General features: G+C 45.4%; 1 protein-coding gene across 1 annotated transcript in view; it reads left to right on the top strand.

Annotated features, from left to right (window-relative positions):
- The first annotated feature begins 333 nt into the window (after positions 1-333).
- The window catches only part of LOC144169368 (survival motor neuron protein-like), a 39,623-nt gene continuing 15,585 nt past the window's right edge, over positions 334-24,371 (top strand). The window contains exons 1-6 of the mRNA XM_077698484.1: positions 334-497; positions 631-705; positions 790-903; positions 5,237-5,443; positions 13,448-13,540; positions 17,783-17,866. Coding sequence (XP_077554610.1) covers positions 456-497; positions 631-705; positions 790-903; positions 5,237-5,443; positions 13,448-13,540; positions 17,783-17,866 — 615 coding nt within the window. The 5' untranslated portion in view covers positions 334-455. The remainder of the gene's footprint in view (positions 498-630; positions 706-789; positions 904-5,236; positions 5,444-13,447; positions 13,541-17,782; positions 17,867-24,371) is intronic.

Below are 24,371 nucleotides of genomic sequence, written 5' to 3'. Positions count from 1 at the left end.
CATGATTTAGTATTTAATTTAGTATTGTACTTTTTGCGCGGTTTGTTAAAAAATACACATTTTTTTTTCATGGGAAGCAAAAACTTTTGTAAACTCTCGTGCATGCCTGATTACTGCACGATTTTACGGTACGAGCGCTGTTGGTTCTGGAGCTGTATACGTTGAGTGAGTAACACTTTCAGGCACAATTGAAATAATAAGGAACTTCTGTGCGAGCCCAACAACCACGAAACCATGGAAGGAAGTGGAGCTCCGCTGTACTCTTATGTGGCAAGTCATCTCAATTGACATTGCATCACGCGTCGGCCAAGCGGCCAAGCCACAAGCCAAGTCAAGCATTTGTTGTTTGTATTGATTTTTGGTAGCTTGCGTTGTCGTTGCGGTCGCTTTCCCGTGCACCGTGCAGGCTTCGAAGTAGTGCTTGCATTTTGATCTTCTGATCCCTATTAAAACAAATGGCTTCCGGAGATAACGACATTGTGTACAAAGTCTCCGAGGTGAGCCTTTTCAAAAGCGCACATGCCGCTTTGGGGGATATGCCGCTCGAGGGAAATGTGTCGTAAAGTTTGCTTGGCTGATTTTTTGCGCGTGCAGCGAAGTTGTCACGATTGATGTTGCTTTTTATTGCAGGATGATAAAAGCGACGATCTGCTCGACGATGAGACGCTCATAAAGGCATACAATCGGGCGGTTACCACAACTGAGGTGCGTTCTCCACACTGCTTCGGAAAGCCGGTGAAAAGAGCTTTTTGAGCGCCTGTATATGACAATGCGTGCATTTCTTTGCAGAATGATATCAGCTCAATCAAACACCCACCGGCTTCTGGAACGGGTTCGCACAAAAAGCAGAAAAATAAGGGAACCAAGAAGAGCGACGGGCACCATAACCAGCAAAAAACTCGGGTTTGTGTATCGTGCTGCATTCCGCTGTCCATGCTTAGACGAACTCACGACTTAAGTGAAATCCTACCTGAATGGCTATACGCACGACTTAATTTCCGCAATATGAACTTTGTTTTTATGCACGCTGGGTCGACAGCGAGCTGGAACATACGACCCCAGCTTCTCAAAATACCGTGTGTGAGGGAAATCGAGTGATTGCCTTGGAAGAGAGAGTGCCTGAAGCGCAGAGCAGTGCTTTGTGTTCCCTGTGCCGATATCCGTCTAAAACTTGCTAGCCTGCTCCAGCTAAGAAAATTAATGCGCAGAAATATAACAAAGTTAGTGATTACCTTTAAAAAAGCGAGTCTTTGCAAAAAAGAACAAGAAAGCCCAGTTGAATGGGCCTCTGTACAAAAGTTGGACGTGTAACGTTGACACCATGAAGGCAAACGGACACTTCCTAACTGATGCTGAAGGGTATGTGTGGTTGGGCGCACAGGGAAGACTAGATCTAATGAAGCCACCTGGAAACGTGAATTATTTCATTAAATTGAGAACTTCATAAAATCAGTACTGTCATTTAACAACCAGTTGATTCTGTAAATTCGGTGTCTAAGGGGAAACGCATCCCAGCAGTTACCATGACAGCGTCATTGCGGCGGCCTAGTCGCTGCCTGGCTAGAGTAAGGAATGCGCTGAAAGTCTGCGGTCAGAATAATAATAAAATGGTAAGGTTTTTTTTTTGGGGGGGGGGGGGGGGATGAATTTATTTCCTGGTGAAAAGCCCTGTGACTTTTGTCTGCGTGCACTTAGCATTGGGCGGACACATTTTTCGCAGCATGGAAGCGTGTTCAATGTGTCCTTGGTTCCTTCTTGAACCCCATAAGCACCTGGGCAAGTCATTAGAGTCCTGCAACTGGCCTGCAGCAGGCAGGGGAGCCTCCGTCGTCATCCTCGTCACCTTGTAGAACTCCGTAAAAACAAAACTAAATGCCTCGTCTTTTTTTTTTTTTTTTTTTTCCCCGATGTGGTGCAATAATTCTGAAGTTGCTTCCTTTTTAAATGTGTCTGTTTCTCAAAACATCTAGTTAAGTCAGGAATGACGCTGAATCTATTTTGTTAGTTTGAGTTCATAAAAGCATTGAGCCATATACAGTCAAACCCGTTTATAGCGAACTGCAATATGCACCGCGATTAGTTCGATATAGCCGAACCCGCCTATAACGAGCTTATTGTTACGAGTTCGCAATCCGCGGGAGCCCCCCCCTCACCAACTCCGCCATCCGCGTATGCAGAAACGGACAGTACAGTAGCCATTACCATACCAAAATAATCCATTTATTGCAAGTAATAAAGCTACTTTCCGCCTTAACTACCCACGTTGTAAAAAAAAAGCGGCGATTTTTGTTTTCACTTTCGTTTTGGCGGCTTCAACTAGTATAGCATTCTCTACACGAAACATTGTTCGCACCAGTTCGAGTCCATGTCCTCAAAAATCTAAGAAGCATTGGCGGAGCACATCGACTGCCGAAAGCGCTTCATTATAAGCGTTGAACGGATTTCACTCGCGACATCATCGGGAACGTTGGCGAGCTCTTCCCACAGTTCACCGATGCTCCTGTCTTGGTCCGGACTCGCTGACAGGGCGGGTTCCGTCGCGAGTCCCGTGCGTCAGAAACAGTTACGGAAAGTATTGGGCGTCACGTCGCTCCGTGCGAGGCGCAATGTCTCAGTCGCGGCTCTTGCTCCGTGGTCGCGGCCAATCCACATCTCAATCGCCGCTCCGAGATCATGCATTTCGGCGCCCAGAGTTCGATATATCGGATGTGAACTTCGTTATAAGGAATATGTTTCCCATGTATTTCCGTAACTGAAATATTTTTGTTCGATATATAGCATAATTCGCTCTATCCGGGTTCGTTATAGCCGGGTTTGACTGTAGGCACCTGTGAGGGGATCCGACTTTGTTCGTTAGATCAAGCTTTACTGAATAGCCATCGCTGGCAGGATGCAAGATGTTGTGCATATAGCATTAGTGTAGACAGAAATACCATATTAGACTACACAGCTTTTATTGTGGGCTACAAGCACATATTGTGAGCAAAGTTCTGTTTCGTATGCTTCTACAGAGTTAGCCATGGCAGTTGTGATTTTGATGCTTCGAATATCTGGCGGCACATTAAAATTGCTCTGCTCTCTAAAGTGTTATTCCAAACTTTAAAGCTTTCAACATTTTTTCTCCCACAAGTGCGTGTGAATCACTGTACAGAGATCTGTAAACTTGCATCAATAGAGAGTTTTAATTTGGCGTTTTTACGTCCGCTCCGCTTCGGGTAGCAACGCTAAGCTGCAGTGGAGCGACGAGCGATTTTCTCGTTTTAGTTACGCGTAATGCGCAGCGGAACGGACCTTTCGGACTAGCAGCGCCGTCTGGCCAAGTTTGGCATAATGAAACAGAGCCGAAAAACATTTCGCCACTTTAACAAAGTAAAACCAGTACGTATAGCTTATTTGTTTATTAAGTATTGACACGTGCAATTGTATTGCGTTACTAGTCAATTGCAATGGATGAAAATAAATTTTCAACTTGATGATAGCCATGCAATAGCCAATAAAGTTGCGTTCCAGATACATTTGAATCCCTCTCAGCGGCAACCATCCAATGTGGCGTTTTGTTACAGTGAACTAGAATAGTTCTTTGTAGTTTTCAAATGGGTGGGCAGTCGCCACTTCTCGCAGCGAGAAAAAGCCCTCGTCGATGCAGAACCCTTTTCGTGGTTTGCGCGTCAAACAACAGCCTGAAGCCGCGGCGCTCGTCGCAGGCGTGGCAGCCATCTTAGAATAAGCAAAGTCGTCCAAGGGCGCGAGAGGGCGCCCGCATCGCCCTGCCACGCTAGCGGAGAGGGCCGCGACGGTCCGCTCAGGCTGTGTTTTAGTGACCCGTGCTTCTCACTCCGCTAGCCCGCTTAGCCGCCAAGGAGAGCACATGCGCAGTCACACTCCCGCTCCGCTTAGCTGCTGAGCGGAGTGTAAAAACTCCAAACTAAAACTCTCTAATGACACCCAGCACTGTGCTGATAGTGTCCCTTTAGTTTCTTTGTTAAAACTCGCGTAGCTCACGGGGAAAATAGAATAACCTTTTCTTGCAGGCACCCACTTAACACTATTGTGACCGGGGAAAAATTGGTTGTTTTTGGGTAGTCGAATAGATATTTTTTCCTGCAACAGAAAATGATTGTTGCTAAAGTGTAAGTTATGAAATAATGCAGGAAGGATAGGGCTTTTCAACAGTGTTAATTTCAAACGACAGTGTTAATTTCAAACGACGAATTTCATCAAAACAAAAAAGTAACAAAAAGAAAACGAAATAATGAGAAGATCAATGCTGTTTTGCACAGGGCAGACAAAATGAAGTATGCACTTTGAATACAAGGCCCGTATAGAATAATACTCTAAGTACAAAAGGTGTCGTACAAAAATACAAGCACTAGTGCCTATCATGCCACCGCGTGCAGCAGTTTCTCAACGCGGTGAAACAAAGGCTGTCCCCACTGTACCGCCAGTGCCAAGTGATCCCGCCTGAACAAAGCGGACACCCTGCAGATAAGGACTGCGACCTTTAGAACAGGCCGGATATTTTTACATCAATGTGCGGGGGGAGGCCATAGAACTGGCCGAGGAGAAAGCGAAAGTTACCGGCACCTGCTGACATTCCTAAACGGTTTGAAACGCTTTCGCCGTCTGTACTGAAGTCAGACGAATCAAAGTTATCTGACGTGTCTGTGCTGTTACCATCATCCCGAGATTACAGCTCAGATTCATCGGAATCTGTCAAAATTCGCCGTTCCTGTAGAGCGTCGGCAAGCGGCATCAACGCCGCAACCTAAACCACGTGCACCCGACAGTGACGGAGCTTTAAATATCCCCCCTGCGGTGGAGAAAAGAAACTTGAAGGCAAAACTGATGAAATACTACCTCTTTTACCCTTTGGATGGCGTTAGCTGTCAAGGAGCGCAGGGCGCCAAAATTTGAATTTGTATTCATCGATAACATAGTATCAGTGGGAATAGGCGCAGTCACGAAAGTGTTAAGCTTTATAAGGTACGACACAATTGAAATGGACTAATGCCTAAAATAGCTCCTTGGGGTTGTCCTTGCCTCGTGTTCTGTTTATAGTGCTAGCAAACCTTTAGTACCATTCAACACAGCTCACATTTGCAGCATTTCACCTGCCTACCTTTGTGTCTAGCCTCAACCCAGTCATCCTAATTAATCGCAAACCTGCCAAATGCACGCACAAATACGGACTAATTGTTTTACTTTTTCTTAATGCTCACTGTTCTTGGCATTCCAGGAGTGGAAGGTAGGCGATTTCTGCCGCTGTGTCTACTCGGTCGACGGGCTCTGCTATGAAGCCAAGGTGAAGTCGGTGGATCACGACACGTGCGTCATTCGCTACATTGGTTATGGGAATGAAGAGGAGGTGTACCTCTCGGAACTGCTTCCGTCCGAGGGAAAGGTGGCACGCCAGCGGCAGACGGACCAAGCAAAGCGGGAGAACGTGAGTTGTAGATCTGCATGGCACAGAAAAACTTCCTACTTCACAGATACATTCACGTAGCGCAACCCACTCGATAAATGCATTTTCTGCTGCTTCTTCTTCCTGCTGGTCTTTTATCCACAGTTTTATTGTAGCTTCAATGGGTACAAATTTTCTTCTTGTACGTGTTTTCCATGCGTGTGTCTTTATTTTTCAAGTTCCCTTGAAAATTTGCTGTACTTGGTGACAACTTAAGAACGGCACCGGAAGTTGCCGCTGTCCCTTATCACCGTAGCCGAATGTTTCTCCGCGTGGCGCAAGTAGGGCGTTACTGGGAATATTTTGAACATGGCATGAGCCGTTCCCGTGATTTTTTAGACTTAATATGCTTATAAACGACTCTAGTGACGACAAACAAACTGCGTGAGACAAGGCAGACGATATCACGCATTCATAGCGAACCCCTTTCAAAACGCGCGCGCACTGACGTCACGGGTCCGGCGCTTTGGCGGAGTGATACACTACATGAGGTGGTGCCGTTCTTGAGTTGTAACCGAGTATAGTCAGGTTCTGTTGTGCTTCGGGACATCGAATGGCTGGGGTGAGACAGCTGCGCATATTGCACAGTTCTGATACAAATTCGTTGCCGTGCACCAAGCTGCCCCAAAACAGCCTGAAAAGCAAGAATTTTGATGCTCACTTCAGTTTCAATGGGTAGAAATGCCCACTTGACAACATGATTTTTCAAGCAGCCCCAAGGTGGTGCTGTTTTTAGCGGTTTGAATGATAGAGCAAACAATAAAAAATGTGGGTATCATAGCAAAAACATTTTTTTTTTGAAAGTCACATATTGGGATTGCACGTTTTATATTTTTTACATTTCCAGTGTTTCCTCAATCAAAACCATTGCAAAGTGCCATAGGAAAATACTTATGTCAGCTGAGGTGACCAAATATTTGGCAAGTTGATGAAAAAACGGCAACTTTCAGAGCGGAGGCGAAAAGCATGAACGTCCGTGTGTCCGAGATTTTGCATACGTTAGAGATCCCCAGGTGGTCAAAATTAATCCAAAGCCCTCCACTACCTACAGCGCTCTTCATCGCCTGTGTAGTGTCAGTGCGCTAAACTCCATAATCAATCAACCAACGACACCACCAGCCCTGCCATCTTGGTATGGGTAGATTGGCCGAGCCGTCGTCTTCCACATTCCAGTAGCCTTTTTATTGTCTGTCACAAACGCGTGAATGACAGAAAAATAAAATGGCAGCATCTCCACTCCGTGGATGATGGTGAGGGTGCGGAGTACGGGGACTCGAAATGGGATCCAAGTTGTGCCCCGAGTGACATCCATTTTGCGCCCCGACCTTGATTCGATTTGAGCCGTGAGTTGCACCTTGATTATTCCCTAAATGAAACTGCAACTCACGGCTCAAATCAAATTTCGCTTGATTTTCGCTTGACGGTGGTGTGCGCACGAATGGACGCGGATGGATATTGGAAGGTCCTAAGGTACTCCGCACCGTTACAGGCGAGGGAGTAAGCCGTTTGACTCTCGGGTACTAACTCAAGGTCGTAGCCCAATGGGTAAGACAACTGACACTAACTCTGTCTGGTCTACCAGACACAGGCTCGAATCCTGCCGGTGCCTGTGTGATTTTTTTGTGATTGTAAAGGCTATGTGCACAAACGCGGACGGACATTGTGCTGTCCTAAGGTACTCCGCACCTAAAAAAGAGGAGAAGGGGAAGAATAGCTTCTAGAGCAGGCTTTGTTCTCTGGCCTGTTTTGCTGAAACAGCCTTCCCAATCGCTGGGTGAAGCGGCTGCTGAGTAGTTGAGGCGCTTAGCACATGTCATCGATCTTTTCCCTAATTTAGATTACGCGGGAGGCGGAGTTTCCGTTCAGTCGTTTTATCTGTTGCAGTACTCAACAGTGACATTATCGGGGTGATAATGCTTGAGAAATTGTGCCAGATTATGGGAAATTGCACATCTCGAAAGAGGGAGCTCATAAAAAAGTTAAAGCCGTTCCACTCAACGGGAAAGCTGTTGGATGTGCAGAGCATTGATTCGCCATAATGAGCTGCAGCGCCGTTATCCGCTCACTGCTACCGCCCAATGCAGTTCAAATTTCCCGCCTCCCCAGTGCTCGCGCGCCCCCTGCCTGAAACAGTGCCAGCAAGAGTTTGGTTCTTTTTGTGCTTTTCCTCCTGCACGTGCCGCCATTGCACCACCACTTTTTTCAGCAGTTTCACTCCTGAATGACCCATTGATCTACTTGCCTTTCACCTGATGCAATATGCCATGAGTGGGGAGTTTGAAGTGTAGCAAAAATTACCCATTACACCCCTCATGATTACCTTTTCTTTTCCACTTTGAGCCTCCATTGTCTGGTTGTACCGCTTTGGTCATATCTGTTAATGACAGCATGGTCTAGTGAAGTGAAACGATAAAAATTATGTTGTGCTGGACATACTTTTCTCTCTGTGCTGTTATCTAGCAAGGACTTGCTCAGGCTCTGATTACAGAGAGGTATTTGTGGCTTTGTCACTGTATTTCATCCCTCCACCGAGTTGATGGCCTTCCTCTTCTTCTAGACCCATCTCCTGGCATCCACCCTGTTACCCTAATTTTCCACCGGTTGTCGGTTCGTCTCACTACATGGCCAGCCCAAGTCCATTTCTTTTTCTTTGTTTGTGCTATGATATCTTCTACTCTAGTTTGTTCTCTGATACAGGTAGTTCGCTTCCTGTTCCTGAGTGTTATTCCTAACATTATTCTTTCCATGGTCTGTTAAGCTGACCTCAGCTTGCTGTCTAGCTGTTAAGTAAGGTAAACTGTGGGCTCGAGTAGCGCAAGACAGGAGCGGTTGGAAGTCAATGGGAGAGGCCTTCATCCTGCAGTGGACCTGAGTAGGCTGATGATGATGATGATGATGACGATGATGATGAAGGTGATGTATGGCACTTTACGATAATGTGATTCCAGGCGGAATCAGGACATTGCCGTACATGAATCAGAAAATTACAGCAAAAGGGATGATTAGTGCAATCGCCTACGCTTAAAAAAGAAATGCCAGTGGTCTCCACTGTCGTAGACTCATCATATTGCCACAGCTTGAGTCAACGTTTGGAGGAAAAAGTAGGCAGAAAAAAAAAGATGCACATCGATTCCTGATTAATTGATGGTTCAGCAAAGCTGAAAAGTTTATTCTGCTAGCAGATAGGCTGTGACATTTATACTGCCTTGCAGTATCAATCGTCCTGCTGAGGTAGCGTGGTCAGTTGTGTTGACTGAGGTCATTCTGAGGTAAATGCACTGATGAAAAAATTTTAAGACAGTGGTCTTGTGGATGTTTTCAATTTGTTTATCAAAGGAACATCCATTTTTCTCTCGACTATGCAGTAACAGTGGGTGAATTAAACCGGCTTACATTACTGCTTACGTGCAATGCAGTCCAGGACATGCCCACATCTTATCAATGCAGGGGTGAGACAGCTGCGCATATTGCGCACTTTTGATACAAATCTGTTTTCCTGCGCCAGGCTGCTCCAAAAGCTTGAAAATTGCAAAAATTGCGCCAAACTGCTCCAAAACAGTCTGAGAGCCAAGGATTTTAACCCTGCCGCCAGTTTCAGTGGGGGAAAATGCTTACTGATGGCATAATTTTCCATCACCCTCAAGGTGATGCTGTTTGCAAAGGTTTGATTGATTGATCATACAATAAAACACCCGCATAAAATTGTCCCCAAGATAGTTTTTTCGAAGGTCACCATGTTGGGTTGCACGTTATATTCTGTGAGTTTTTTTAAGTTTTCCCATGAAAAACAATGGCAAAGTCCTGTAGAACAAATACGTATGTTTACTCAGGCGACAAACTACTGGTGAAAATTGATGAAAAGACGGCAATTTTTGGAGCGCCGTATATCTCCAGAACGACATTACTGGGCGCCACCATCTTGGTGTGGTGAATATTGGAAAACATGGCCGTCGGGCGAAGCATTGGCTCGTGGTTCAGGCAGAGTGCTCTTCGCCGATTTCTACTGTGGTTTTTGGTTATGGGGGTGGCTGGGTTTTCATTTAGTCATTTGATCCGTTGACTGAAGTTACGTGACTCGAATTCACGTTGTTCATCAAAAACAACGTGAATTCGCCGTGTTTCGGCCTCGAGTGAGGGGCGCGGTGCGTGCTTGAAGTGAAATTTCGGACTCATTGCGGTGTTATAATAAAACGCTGAGTTATTGCTGCCTTTGACAGCGAGCTTGCGAGTGGCGGAAATGGGACGATCGACACTACAGAAGTGGCGGCGCAGGCTACATCGCCGCAAAATGTTCAAGCAGTGGCCGATAGCGGGACGGGCTATTATTGCACGCTAGTAATAATGGTTTATCTATCTGAAGTGAAATTTAATGCCAAGAGGGAGGTGGCTAAACATACCAACGTTATTCAAATTGCGAGCGTAGTGAATGCGCACCTTGGGGATTAAAATGGGAGGGCTGGTGGGGTGCGAAGATTGTCACCTCGCTTTGCGCAACTTTTGCCATGCCTCTACAATTGTGTGTAAAGCCGAGTCTGGGATTACAAAAATAATTTCAGTGTTCACATGATAATGAAAATGCCTTACGATTGCTTAGTTTTTCGATTCGATGTTTTCAACGGCACTCCATGCTATCTATGCATAGAGCCTAAGAATTTATAAATGGCTTGTAAAAAGGTAGTGCAGTTCGTGCCTTGTGATACTCTAGTAGAAAAAACCTCATTGAAAGGCGGTCTCTATGTTATGTACGTTCAAAACCCATTACAAAGTGCACTCCCCCCCGAGTTGCCAAAAATTTTATTTTTAGGCTCCTAAGGTGACGTAATAAATGTCTGCTCCAAATCAAAGTTCTTCTGCTCCAAAATCGAGATTTCGCTTTTTCAAAAACTGCTCCCAAATCTGATTCAGCTGCCTCACCCCTGTCAATGTTAAAGGGTCGATAAGTCTTAGAGTACATAGCAACTAAATGTTTCTACTCAAACAATTGGTGTTTTTAATCAATGGCGTTTTATTGCGGTGCCTCCATCACAGCAGCTTCCCGTGGCATAGTAGATTTTTTGGGTGGTGATGCAGGTGAAGCAAATGGCTTGGATTTGAATTTGACAATTGAACCAGGCTGTCTTATTGAACCAGGACCAGGCTGTCTTAAGCAAGCTGTCCACCTAATATGCCAAGGAATGCCCTCTGCAAAAAGCATGACAGCTCGCAGCTGACCACATTAGTCTGTTTGCTTGCAGACTTCAGCAATCTGGGTGAGGAACACAAGCTCTAGGAACATAGGTGTCACGTGTATGCTCTCCGCAGTCCAAAGTCCAGTTCTAAGAAACTGTGTGAATTCACTCGAATGGTTTATTTTGTGATGTACTGGATCACTTGAAGTTCAAGCAGCAGACTGTGTATTACAATAAGCATTGTCACGGATATGTGTGCTCATCTGCATACATCGTAGAAAAATTATGCTCACCTCTGTTTCAGCTATCTTGTAAGCTGTGTTACACAGAAACTTTACACAAACACTACACTTGCTGTCATGTGCACCTAATATGTAGGGTGGTGCGACAATAATTGGAACACTTTAAAATTTTTTCCTGAGCGAACCGCCGCTCGTTTTGCGCTCAAACTTCACACGAAGGTCGCATTTCGTGGTCTATTTTGTTTGACACCGGGAACGACGACGGTGCTTACCTGTTTATTTTGAAAATAAATGAAAATGATTTTCACCTATGGGAAAATGGTGGCCGGTTGTGGGGATCCTGACGCCCAAGCCATTGCGCGATCACTGGGATTGTGGCGTTGCGCGCCGCTTTTCCCCGCTCTCCCCGAAATGCCGGCTCGTCTCGGCGCCACTGTGCACAGCCGAGCCGTCTTAAACTCCTGCCTGAGGTGAAGGCTGCAGCGACGTTTCCGGCTATAAAACACTGTCACGCAGCGCGCGCTCCGCCCTGGTAGCGGAGCTAACCTCACCTCATTGGTCCATTCGAACGATGCCCGAACCCGACTCTCGCCGGGACGCGAACGCGCGCCCTGCGCGGGGGTCCGTTCGGAGGGACGCTTCCAGGACGCCGAAGGCGTTGGCCGAAGGTATGTGACGCTTTCTTTACCAGCCGGCTGCAACTCTGTTGCGCCGGCGAAAGCCTACCAGCCCTTCCGGCTGCGGCCCGTGCCTAAGGCTGCTCCTGTTGCCCCTACGCTTGCATATAGTAAGCCCGTACCTAACACTTGACGATCACGCCGTGCGGTACGCACCTGTGAGCGAATGGGCCCCGTCTCCCTCGCTGCTGCGAGCCGATCTGGCCAGCACGGCGATGCGCGCGCGCACAACGTGCGCGCACCCCGGAATTTGCCCTGACAGAAGAGCCCACTGGCTCTGCGCCGACGAAACGCGCGCACTTGCGCGTGGCGCCCCATCGCCCCTTTCACCTAACGGGAAGTACGTACCTGTACTGTAAATTATGTAATTGGGACTGTAAAATATGTGACTAGAACGTTAGTATAAAATAAACGTCTTCCCTCCGTACCCGGGGCATATTCCTTTGTCGCCCCCTTCTCCACCTGCCCAACAGAGGCGGTGTTAAGTTGGCGCAACGGCGTTTCAGTATCGTGAGTGGGCTCAACTAGCTCGAACCCACGGTGGTTCCTCGCAGTGTGCATGAATGCCTGCCTTGTGCAATGCTAGGGTTATGCATATTGTGAGGTAGAGAGACCACACGGTTTAGATGTGGGAGCCAGTGCAAGGCGATCTTGGAACGACGGCACCACCTGCGGTACGAAGACCAAAACGGACAATGGGGATTCACAGTAGGAAGGAGCCAAATGAGGTTGCAGACGATCAGAAAATCTCTTTCGTCCCTAGTTTACAATGATCACAAATGCTAGCATAACAGCCGATACCAATCGCAATAAAATATTCCCACAGTTCATCGTTGCCAATAATTTGTTTCCTCACCTGCCATCGCATTTTCTGCAGAGCTCTTTGACGTAACTCTGATCTTCTGATCGTCTGCTGCCCCATTTCGCTCCTTCCTTCCTTGGAAGGAGCGTGAATACCCATTGTCTGTTTCGCTCTGCATACCCCAGGTGGCACCGTTGTTCCAAGATCAGCTTGCACTGGTTCGCACGTCCGAATCGGCCACCGTTTTCCCATGGGCAAAAATCGTTTTTATTTATTTTCAGAATAAACAGGTAAGTACCGTCATTGTTCCCCGTGTGAAACAAAATATACCACAAAATGTGACCTCATGTGAAGTTTGAGTGTGAACAGAGGGGCGGTTCGGTCAGGAAAAAAGTTCAAAGTGTTCCAGTTATCGTCGTACCATCCTGTACAGACAATGCACGTGAAGGCCTTGAGAAGGCTTTCAAAACGTCCATGTAGCGCTGATAGTATTCATACAAGGATTAACTACTGATTTGGCAGAGTACAATAATGGCATTTTTTCGTTCTGTCTGTCATTGTGGTCACCTTGATACCATTGCGCTTCTAGCATTACGTAGGGCAGTGGAGTTGAAGGTGAGCCGTGCTGTCCTCTTCTGTTTGCTACTCTGATTCGCGCGTGTAATGGCTTTGTGCAAACGGACTGTCTGCATTCGGGCTATGACGTCATGAATTCGGGCTGGCACCTTTGTTGTGTGAATTCTGATGGCTATAGATTCACATTTTTGGACTGCTATTTCGGCTTAATGTGAAAGATCATGTGCACTCATCTTGTTCTCGTAAAGTTAATTTCACGACCACTATTAATCGTGCATTTATTCCCATCATGTGCACCTTTCTCGCCAACAATAATTAGGAGCGAATTTCCCCTTTTCCTTCTTTGCTCTATTGCAGTTTCCATAGATGGAAGGAAACATGTTATAGCGTAACCTGCTTTTAGTGAACAAGTCACACACATTGAAGCATGCATAATCTGTTGAATGGTGTGCTAAAATAAAACAAATGTGACATTCCGCATGACGATGTAATGGTCTTGACTTTCTTTCTCTCTGTGGCAGGCTCAAGGGTCCCCGACACCTCCAAGTGAGGACGACCATGGTGCCTCTGCTACCCACGGTCACCGCACGCATGACGGCTACTCTCAGTCTCATGTGGGTATCCCCGAGAATTTGTTGTTTGCATGATATTTAGAAAAACTGTTTTTGAGTTATTGCACAGATACTCACGTTGTCAGCCGTTGCACAGGAAGCCTGGATGCCTTGAACTTGTGAATGGTTAAAGGGTAGTACAGTCACACCCCGCAGTAACAAAATCCTGCGAGTACGAAATTCCTGCGGCAATGAAATATTTTCGGTTCCCCAGCGAACGTCTATAAAAGCCCATGTATCCATTTCTCACGCCAATGAAATGTTTTTGGAAAGCGATCCCGCATTAACGAAATTCGCTGCAAGTCCGGTCGGCATTTTATTTACCCATTTGAGGCTAACAGTGTCCGAAAAGTGCTCAAATGCATTTTTTCTGGACACAAAGTGCGTAACCTTCTGCACCATTGTGCTTGCAGCGTGCCGCCATATTTGTTTACATAAAAGATTGTGCAATAGGCACTCTATGCAACAGGCGGCCATGGAGGCAGCCTCGCAGCAACACCACCAGGGGGCAACACATGGTCACTCATGGCACGTCTTTGGCTTGGGCTACGCTAGCCGGCTACTGCTGAATAGCACACGTGCATGTGTTGGGTTCGTTGTGTGTGTGGAAATTGGCGAAAGAATTTCATACTAATATATACTAAAGAGGAAATCTGGTGTCACTGTCTAGGCGAGCCGTGCTTCAGCAAGCGTTCCGTCATGTACCGGGCAGGCACGTTGCACTTGTCCTTGGCATGGCTCATGAACAGGCTGCAAAGTTGCCTCTGGCTGCAAAAAAGCAACAATATTACTGTAGAAGATTAATCAAATTTGTGAAGCTTCAAAAACAGTTATTTGTCAGGGAGTATATAGAAGCTTCATGCAGGGTGAACAAAAAAAAGGAAAAAGAAAATCCCGGGCCCTCTTTATTAACGTGAGGAGGGGAGAAGCATGCAATGTATAAGCGCATTCAAAGATTGAAAGCCTCTCTCTTGCCGGTGGGAGGAGCAATGGTGCGCTTGCAGAGGCGGTGGCGCCCTCTGTTGCGTTGAACCGGATTTAAGCAGTTAAATGAGACACACTGGTCGTAAGTTGTCTCGTCACACGCCTTAGCATGCTAAGAAGTATGCTTTACAGGAGAAAACGTGACATTTTAAACCAGTTTTGAGACGGAATTTAAGGGGACATGCTCCTCGAAACAACTTTTTTGTTTTTAATAACGAAGTTAGGAGGCTGAAATTTTCACAGCTTGTAAAGATTGAGCTCCTCTTATCATATATGCAATCAGACTTCAAATATCTGCTCCGGATGAAATTTCACACAGCATGACTTGCAGAAAAATATCTTTTTGTGCACACTTTTTTTATTGTAAAAATTTTTACTGAAACTTTTAAAATAGCTTTAGTGGCTCCTTATGAACTACAGAGTGCCGTAATCTACCTGAAACAGCCTTATACAGTCTACACCTGTTACAACGGACCTTCTTAATCCGGAAAAAAATGTCCGCTGTAGCCGAAGTAGGCAGTATCCGGCGAGGGGGGTGGGGGGTGTATGAGCTCTAATGTAGGTACTTTGACCGATATTGCATGTACATAGTACATACTCTTTGTTCTTTCTACACGCCTGCAGCACCTCTGCACAGTGTTCGCACGAGGGCAAAGAATCGCGTAAACACCGTTTCTAAAGCTTAGCACCGGCAGTTGGAAAACGCCTAGTGCATGCGATCAAGCGTGTAAAGACGCATGATACGCTGAGCAAATAAAGCAAAAATATCACTAGGTGCAATTATTAACCGGCTATAAAACATCAGTCGTGGCCATCAGAATTAGCTAGGCTTTTTTAAATCCCTTCACGACGAAGCAAGTTCCCCGAAACCATTCATCAAACAAATCGGATCACTGCCTGACGTTCCCCCAAGGCAGCTTCCACATTTTTAACGATTTTAGTCTGGTCACTGAAACAGCTGTTATGAAATAATTTGATGACGGACAGCTGTGAAATTTAAAGTTGGACCAGTTGGACTGCGCACAGTTACCGGCAGATTGCACACAATGGATGAGAACCAACCCCTACTTGAGGCATTTCTTACCTTTTTCACCGAACGGAACGGGAATGATGCATGTGTGGGAATAATAAAGACCGAACTCCACTGAACCCGAGTTTTTTATTACATAAAAAAAACTGACGAGGGCCGACTCACCTCCGGGTGCACCACTTTGCGCGTTTGATAGCACTGTTTTCAATCTCACCGGAGTCGCGTTTAGCGGCAGCGGCCTTGTTCTTGACGGTAGAGCGGATTGTCTGCTTAGACAAGCCTGTACTTCTGGCAATGTCGGCCTGTTTTTCCCCATGTTCGACAACGTAAATTACACTCAATTTACCCGACAGTGAAATCAGCTACCCTGCCGCTCGTGCCGCTGGTCGCACAAAAAAAAAGCCACTGGCACTGGCTTGACTTGGCTGTGCCAACGACTCGGCTGCCAGCAAGGTTGCCAGACATAACAGTTTTTTTGCCAAACTAAACAAAGAAAAAGCATATTGGGTGCCAGCCCCGCGGTAGTCCGCTATAAACGTTCAGTCGAAACAACTTTCGCCTAAAATTTAGTCTGTTGTAGCCGATAGTCTGCTCTAGCCGGGTCCGTTATGAGCGGAGTGGACTCCATTTAAAATGCATGGGGACCAGACAAACCAACAGAAATGATCTGTTGTAAGGGGGCACACTGGTCTTAAACCAAAAATGCGTGTTTTTACAGTTATGACGATAAAAATGGGAAGACATGTAATTTTTCGTTCTGGTTGTAGTTAAAAAATTTGTTTTTGTGAAAAGTGACTGCATTCAAATTTATTCAGATTTTTATATTTGATTTTTTGGCAGCTTTTGTAAAAAACTGCTAGAGTGATGCAGCTGAACAAGGTGCCAGTGAACTGTGCACAAATCAAGGAGTGCAACAAGACTAACAGTATCATTCTGTCTGGTCTGTAGCAGAAGTTACGACCGTTTGAAGTTTGGGCTTGGAAGGTAGGAACCAGAAAAACCGGTTTTGCCTTCCAAGCTCACCCACCGGGTACCTGTGCGCCTCTCGCTTCTTGCGCCTGCTACAAACCAAGGTCGCCTGCAAAACTGATGAGGCTTTTTTCCCGTTTTTGTATTTTATGAGCGGTGCGCCGTCTATCGCTCCCGTATCTGGCCGCGTGCGCCGGCGGGCGCGCAGGGGCTGGTTTCGGTATCCCGCTTTTTGCGCCTTCCGCTTTGGGAAGGCGCAAAGCGGGAAGCGCAAAAAGCACTTCCCGCAAAAAGCGCCCGCGAAACTGATGTCTATCTGATTTTGATTCACTCAAAAGGTGCCGGCTTGTTACTCTCTCGTTTTTATTTAGAATTTTTCTTGTGTAACGCCATTATAAACCACATGTATGTAACAACACAAATGATTTTTTTTGTCACTTTACGGTCACCCAAAAAAATTTTTGATTATTTTTTCTCGATATAGATTCGTTCGTAGGTTTTAAATCCGCAATAAAAAAAATCAACCCTGGGGGGACGCATTTGGCGAAAAAATTTGACCCTCAAAGGGTTAATGGAAAGTTGTGCGATAATTGGTAATCAATAGCATTATATGCCCTTACAGGTTTGTAATCAGTGACTATCATTGTGCCAATAATTAGAGTAATAGTCGGTCATTGACAGGCTTTCTAAAACATCAACTGTCAGTAGTGGTAAATATTTGACTGACTATTGACATTTCAATTCCGATTCAATCGTCAGCAGTATTTCCAGTATCAGCTTTCCATAAGTGGCAGCATGTCATTGCCTCACCTTTGCATTTCCCGAAGTATTTGCTGCTGCATTGAAATATGTTTTTCTGATAGAGCTCAGCTGCCAAATGGAAGTGGAGTTACAATTCAAGCAGGAATGAAATGCTGAAATGAACCTGTGAACTTCGAACGGCCTAGAATAACTTCCTCATTTCAGTTGCAATCTGCTGAAAGGGCTTGAAGAGCCATGCGTTATCAAACCAAATATTTTCTTCCGCTGTCCTTGGAATGCACAATTAATTAAGGTCAGCATGCTTTCTTCGTAGTGCTGCATACTTTCAGAAGTGTTGAAACATATCGGGCACTATTTGCACAGATGGGGGACAGTCTTTGAATGGTTGAGCTGTGGCAACCAAACATTTGGCACTGTATTTTGTTCCTCAATAGAAAGGGGCACATTTGTTGGCTGAGTACATAATTTAACGGGGCTCATGGGCCCCATCTTGCTTCCAGGATGCCTCCTTCCTTCAGTCGCACCCGTCGCTGCCACATGCGCCCCCAGTGGAACCTCTGCTTGGCAGACTTCCCCCGTTCATGGTGGGTGCCGCTTCAAGCGATTCTTTTTGGAAGGAGTGCGTTCTGAAGCTTCTTAGTAACAGATGTTTTGTGTTTTGTAACACAGGGTCAAAACACATTATGATTTTATCTTTTATTTATTGTAATTGTTAACCATGACTTTTTTTTATTTGTGTCAGTGGTCGAATATTCTCCTTTAAAATAGTATGTTAACTTGTTTCGGTCGTTTGGTGTCTGTTGTGGGCCGTTGTAAAAACCCACGTATAATACAATTATTTTTCCCAATTATTAGCTTACTAAAATTTCGCCTCAAACTAAATTCAGATAGAAATGAAAAATTCGACCAAAAGTGTTTTTTTTTTTTTTTTTTGCAGCATCATGATCATCATCTTTTGGCTAACAGGAGGCACCATTTGCTACGGCTGCCGTTACATGCTATTGTAATTGGAGTGTGTGTCTCAATAGCACACAATCCATATTCATGAAGTGCACATTTCCAGAAAATAACATTTTTTTTAGTGAAGCAGCAAAATATGCGACCATGAAAACTGCACTTGGCTACCTTCCACAAGAAAGTAATTTTAGACTCGGAGCATATGGAAAATGTGTCGCCGGGTAGCAGTGCGGCTTGACAGAGCAGAGCATTCATGGCTGGCGATCACCACTGTGTGCAAAAGGATGCGATGAACCTTTTGGGGCGTGACTCACCATGGGCATGTCACCCACCGCTGGGTCACACGCCTGTGCCTGTTTCATTTGCTGCTACCTTTGTTGCTGGTGTTTGGCACGTTCATTTTAAAGGTACAAAGCTATTTTGCGGCTTTTTTGCACAAACCTATGCTAAACTCTGAAGTGCCTGGCACCAGAAAACACAGAAATTCAGTTTCCGTGATATAAATAATTTTTGTTTTGAAAAAAGCCAAACCTGAATAGGAACATTACGTATGCTTTGTAGTTTAAACCGTATATGCATATAACAGTTGAAGCTAGCTGGCTTCTTAGATTACTTATGCTAAGCGGTAAAGCACGGCAAACACTTGAATGGCTTGCCAGGGCATCGTCCCCAAAAAGAGGTCACTTTTTTCGCTTACACCATAGTGTCACTTGGGCTGCTACTGGCATTGATGGCTGCATAACAGTTGTTGCAGCACCATTGAGTGCCGCTTTCTTCCATGAGAGCAGAGAAGAATCTGGGAAGATGTGCGAAGAAAGAAGTCAGACTAGCACAAAAATTCCATAAAGTTTTTTGGCGAGGTGATTGTACAGTCTCCAGCAAAAGTTTGCGAGATGTGCAGTGCGTGGATGAGCGGCGCCAAACTGCATTGCTGCGCCATCTGCAGCCAGCGGGCGCCAGGTCGAGACTCAAGGAACTGGCGTGCTAGGCGCGCTTTGCGCACGCCTGTCCTTTATTAGTTAAGGGGCACCTCTGATCCCTCGCGTGCCCGCGACATGCTTTCAGTATTCGCGGCAGCCACTGTGGCGCCGTGTGACCATCACAGTCGTTCTGCTATCACTGGTGCAACAAAACACGTCGCCCGCGGCCGCCGTTTGGGCGGCGCGCACCATTGAACACATTTTATCTTCCCTGAGGCACTGCTGGTTGAGCACAAATTATACTCTAATTTTTAACCTAAGCTCCGATAAACTGCCAGCTGACCCAGAATTTCCATTCGCCACTCATGCCTGTAGCTACCACAATTGATGTTGGTGCGTGCTCTGAAATTATGCCGTTCAGCGCTCCGGAGGACCAAAAAAGGCACATCGCCCGCCTTACAGGCAGTTCTAAGTAGGCAGTGACGCAAGTGCAAGTGGCAAGTTGAGAGTGCAAGTGGCAAGTGCAAGTGGCAAATGGCAAGTGGCGAGTGCAAGTGGCAATAAATTACAGACTCAGATGAGTGTGAAGCACTTTTACTGGCCTGCACTATAACAGAAAACAAACTCAGAACTGTTGAGTGCAGAGCAAATGCTCCAGTTCGTACGCAAAGTTTTTCCTATGAGGACTAGGGGGTGCACCAGTTGTAACAGGCGGAACACACACCCAAGTTTTAGTGAAGAGAAATGGGAAAAAATTTAGAGCCCTTCCAGTCTGTGATGAAGGATGGCAAGCCGAGCTGGGCGGAATCCAAGAAGGTCACGAAAAAAGCAGGTTGTGGATAAGAGTTTTATTTATTTTATTTATTTATTTACATACCCTAAAGGCCCGAATGGGCATTACATTGGGGGGGATAGAGTGGGGTTATGATCAAAAGTACAGTGCATTTTTCCAGCAGAACATAAATGAAGGCAGAGATGGTGTACATGACTATTGCATCGAGAAACTGAAAGTACAATCCAGAAACAACGCCAAACAACAATGCATTACATTGAATGAAAAAAGGGCTTCACGCGAAATACACTTAAAACAGTAAGCAAAAACAAAAGAGCGCAAACAGTACACTCTACTGGGGGCAAAAAAGATACAGAGAAAAAAAAAAGAAAAACACAAGAAAGATTTATGCGACATCAAAGAACTTCAAGAAAGGTTTTGAGTGCATGTTGAAAGGATGATGAATCGGACAGTTCTGCGATGTGAGCAGGTAACGAGTTCCATTCTGCGATTGCAAGGACTAAAGGAGAGTTTTTATATCTTTCTGTTTTAGCGAAAATTGGTTTAACTTTGAAAATGTGGTCTACCCGGGCGGAGATATGAGGCGGTGGAATGATATGAAGCTGGGAAAACGGCGTGCTACTGTGGTACAGCGAATGAAAAAAAGATAGTCGAGCCAACTTTCGGCGCGTGGCAAGCGAGGGAAGATGAAGTGAATCCTTTAAAGAAGATACGGTTTGGTAACGCGAGTACGAGGACGTGATGAACCGGTTGCCTTGTTCTGGACGGATTCCAAGAGGTTAGTTAAGTTTGCGCCCTGAGGATGCCATATGATTGAACCGTATTCTAGTGAGGGCCGGATAAGGCAATTATATGCATGAAACCTGGTTTCCTTGGTGGCTAAATGTAGGCGCCTCTTGAGAAGGCCAAGTTTTTTTATGGCTTTAGTAGTTATGTATTCTATGTGGCACGTCCACTTTAAATTCGCCGTGAAGAACACACCTAAATATTTAAACGATTGAACTAAATCTATTGGAGTATCATTTATTTTGTAGTTAGCAGGAACTGCCTCGGGGGTAGGACTAAACATTATGTGTTTGGTTTTTTCTACATTGATTTCCATTTGCCAGCGGCTACACCATTCCTCTAGCTTAATCAGATCAGATTGCAAGATAATTGTATCTGCTGGATTAGATATTTCTCTATATACTACACAATCATCCGCAAACAGGCGAATTGCTGATTTTAGGCTGCATGCTATGTCATTGATGTAAATCAGGAATAAAAGAGGACCTAACACAGACCCCTGAGGGACCCCAGATGAAACACGTGTTTGGTTAGAAATATGATTGTTTAATTTGACTGTCTGGAAACGACTGGTTAAAAATTCTTCTATCCATCGTGTTGTGTTTTGGTCAAGTTGGAGGTGGCGAATTTTTAGTAACAGACGTTTACCTATGTGGCACGCGATCAAAGGCTTTCGAGAAGTCAATGAAAATTGCATCAATAGGACGGGACAGGTTTAGAGCGGAATGAAGGTCGGTTACCAATTCGAAGAGTTGTGTTTGGCAAGATAGATCTTTGCGAAACCCATGTTGGTTATTTAAGAGCAGTTTGTTCAGGTTAAGGTGGTTCATTATATGCGTGAATAATATGTGTTCGAGTAATTTACAACAGATTGATGTTAGTGAAATTGGCCTGTAGTTATTGGGAATTGTATTGTCACCCGATTTGAAAATTGGGGTCACATGAGCTGATTTCCAATCTTCTGGTATGAATCCTGAATCAAGTGATTGTTGAAAAATCAAAGAAAGAAAATATGACGAAAAGGGACTTGTTAGTTTTAGAAGTTTCGCGCTAATTCCGTCTGGTCCGGGGCTAGTCTTGAGTGCCAAACGATCTATTGCGCAGGCTACGCCATGCGTAGTGATTATGATAGCGGAGAACGGGTGTGGAATGGTTAGTGACGGCAAATCGAGAGAGCTATCTAGTGGTCGCTCAACAGTGAAAACTTGAGAGAAGTAGGTGTTCAGTTTTTCAGCACATTCTGCAACAGGCAAGGTCTTGCCATCTTCACTTGTGAGGGGTGGGGCAGAGTTTTTGTTCTTTGGATTAATAACATTCCAGAATTTTTTAGGGTCCGTTTTAAAAGGTTTGGGAGCGTGCAATTGTAGAAATCATTTTTGGCCTTGCGAATTGCATCCGCGCACGCGCTGGATGTACTCTTGTATTTAAGCCAGTCGTCGGGGTCGCTCGTTTTAGTCGCTTTCTGGTATGCTCTTTTCTTTTTGTTTAAGCTTCTTTTTACTTCTCGAGTAAACCAAGGATCATTTACTCTTTTGCTTATTGATAGTGTAGGTACACACAATTCTTCTACTTCCTTTAGTTTATTGCGGAACAAACACCAGTTATGCTGCACTGAACGATTTGCGAAGTTGAGTTCAAAGTCTTCAGAGAAGTTCTGCAACAAACCGTTTAGTTTTTCAGTGTTGGTTCGGCTGTAGTTAAAGATACGTTTCTTAACTTTAGATTTGTCGGCATGTGGTAACAGCAACGAGCAATGTACGGCGTTATGGTCACTGATTTCGTCCAGTACGTTTGTTTTAGCAAGCTGTGGGTTATTTTTGAGGACAAGATCTAGTATGTGGTCGCCACGTGTCGGTTCATGTACGAGTTGTTTGAGATTATGATAGTGAAGTAAGCGCAGAAAGCTTAGTTGTTCATGGCGATTACGTTGAGCATGAACGGTTAGGGAGGCCCAGTCAATATCAGGATAATTAAAGTCACCGGTAAGAATTAATAGACAACTGGGGAACTTGAGGAAAATGGTATCGATCGAATCGTTAAGAATTTCTATGAAATCCTGCCGGCTATCAGGTGGCCGGTAGCAGGCACCGATTACGCAATGAACATGTTCAAAATAGCAAGAAACCCAAACGATTTCAAGAGGGGAGGAAATGGAAATACGTGATGGGTGATAACTAGATTTCACACCGATTATAACTCCTCCCCCTCGGCAGCCCGCTCTATCTTTGCGAAAGAGCATAAATGACGAGGGAAGTGTTAAGTCAGTGTTTGGAACATCTTCAGATAGCCATGTTTCGGTGCCTACAAATATATCAGCCGAACACGTGAACAAAATAGCATTTAGGGTGTCAATTTTGTTATAGATGCTACGAAAATTTGCTATGAGCAAGGATAACGGTTTGCTTGACTTCGATTTGTAAAGGGACCCTTTAGAAGTTCATTGTGGGGAGGGCGCTTTCGTTGAGGCCACCTTGACAACGCAGTCATTTGCAGCATCATAACAAAAAGTGGAGTTGTGCATGTGCAGTTTGTTAAAGCACACTGTGTATTTCTCGGTGCTTTTTCTGTTCGATTTCGCAAAATCGCGCAGCTTTTTCCGGGCTAGCTGTACTTTGGGTGAAAAATCTTCTTCTAGCCAGACTTTGGGCTCTTCAAGATTTTTCAATTTTGAGGCGTTACTTAGGGCTTCCAGTTTTAATTTAAAGTTAAGAAATTTAACAATAATGTGACGGTGAAAGTCAGGCCAGGGTTTCCCAAGTCTATGGGCTCTCTCAATGTCTCCAGCTTCGATTTCAAGGTGGGTTGAAAAAAACTCTTTGACAATACATTCAGATTCTGCGTATCCTTCATTTTCTTCTTCCGGTAGGCCTTTAATGATAAGGTTGTTACGCCTCATACGGTTGTTCATGTCATCAACGACATCCGCAAGACCTTCATTTGTTTTACAAACGTTCGCCTTAACTTCCTGCACGGAATCAGCCACTACGTCAAAAGTTTTTTGGAATTCCGATACATTGTTCACAGTTTTTTCGATATCAGCCAAACGGGCCTCAATGGTGCTGATTTGCTGTTTGATTGCATTCAAATTACCTAGTCGTAGTATCTTCATGGCAGTTCTTTAACAAAGTTAGAACGTCCTCGATCTTAGGCCCTGGATTGGATTCAACGTCACCTGCACAAAGCAGGAGCAATGCCAAGCACGCGGACAGCAGTAGTGTCGAAGGCCTCGGACCAAGAACGCTGATTAAATTCATTCCAGCGGCGAAACGGCTCTGAGAGAGGCACTGTAGCGAACGACAGGAAAAAAACCTGCCGATGCGCACCTGATAGGTGCACACGTCGACACCCATAGGAACAAAAGAGGGGGATAAGCTGCCACAGAAGCTTTCAGTACAAGAATTGAGTGGAAAAATTCCTACCTAGAAAGGCAGAACACAGCGGTTACACAGCTGCCACTTGTGGCCGCGAATCCCGAAGGGTTGATGCGTCGCCAGGGGTTTTATAGTGTCCTGGTGGCGCGTGACGTCAGAAGTGACACCATGCGGCTTGGCTGGATGGGATGATTGTCGATGTCTTCCGTCGGTAATCAGCGGCCAGGCGGCAAGGAGCAGTATGCACGAGGCAAGGCTCTTC

This window comes from Haemaphysalis longicornis, unplaced genomic scaffold (assembly GCF_048455015.1).
Source record: "Haemaphysalis longicornis isolate Haplotype H1 unplaced genomic scaffold, Haemaphysalis longicornis Haplotype H1 scaffold_2, whole genome shotgun sequence".
Classification (NCBI taxonomy): domain Eukaryota; kingdom Metazoa; phylum Arthropoda; class Arachnida; order Ixodida; family Ixodidae; genus Haemaphysalis; species Haemaphysalis longicornis.
The sequence above is the reverse complement of the archived record's forward strand: the minus strand, read 5'-3'. Positions and strand labels throughout refer to the sequence as shown.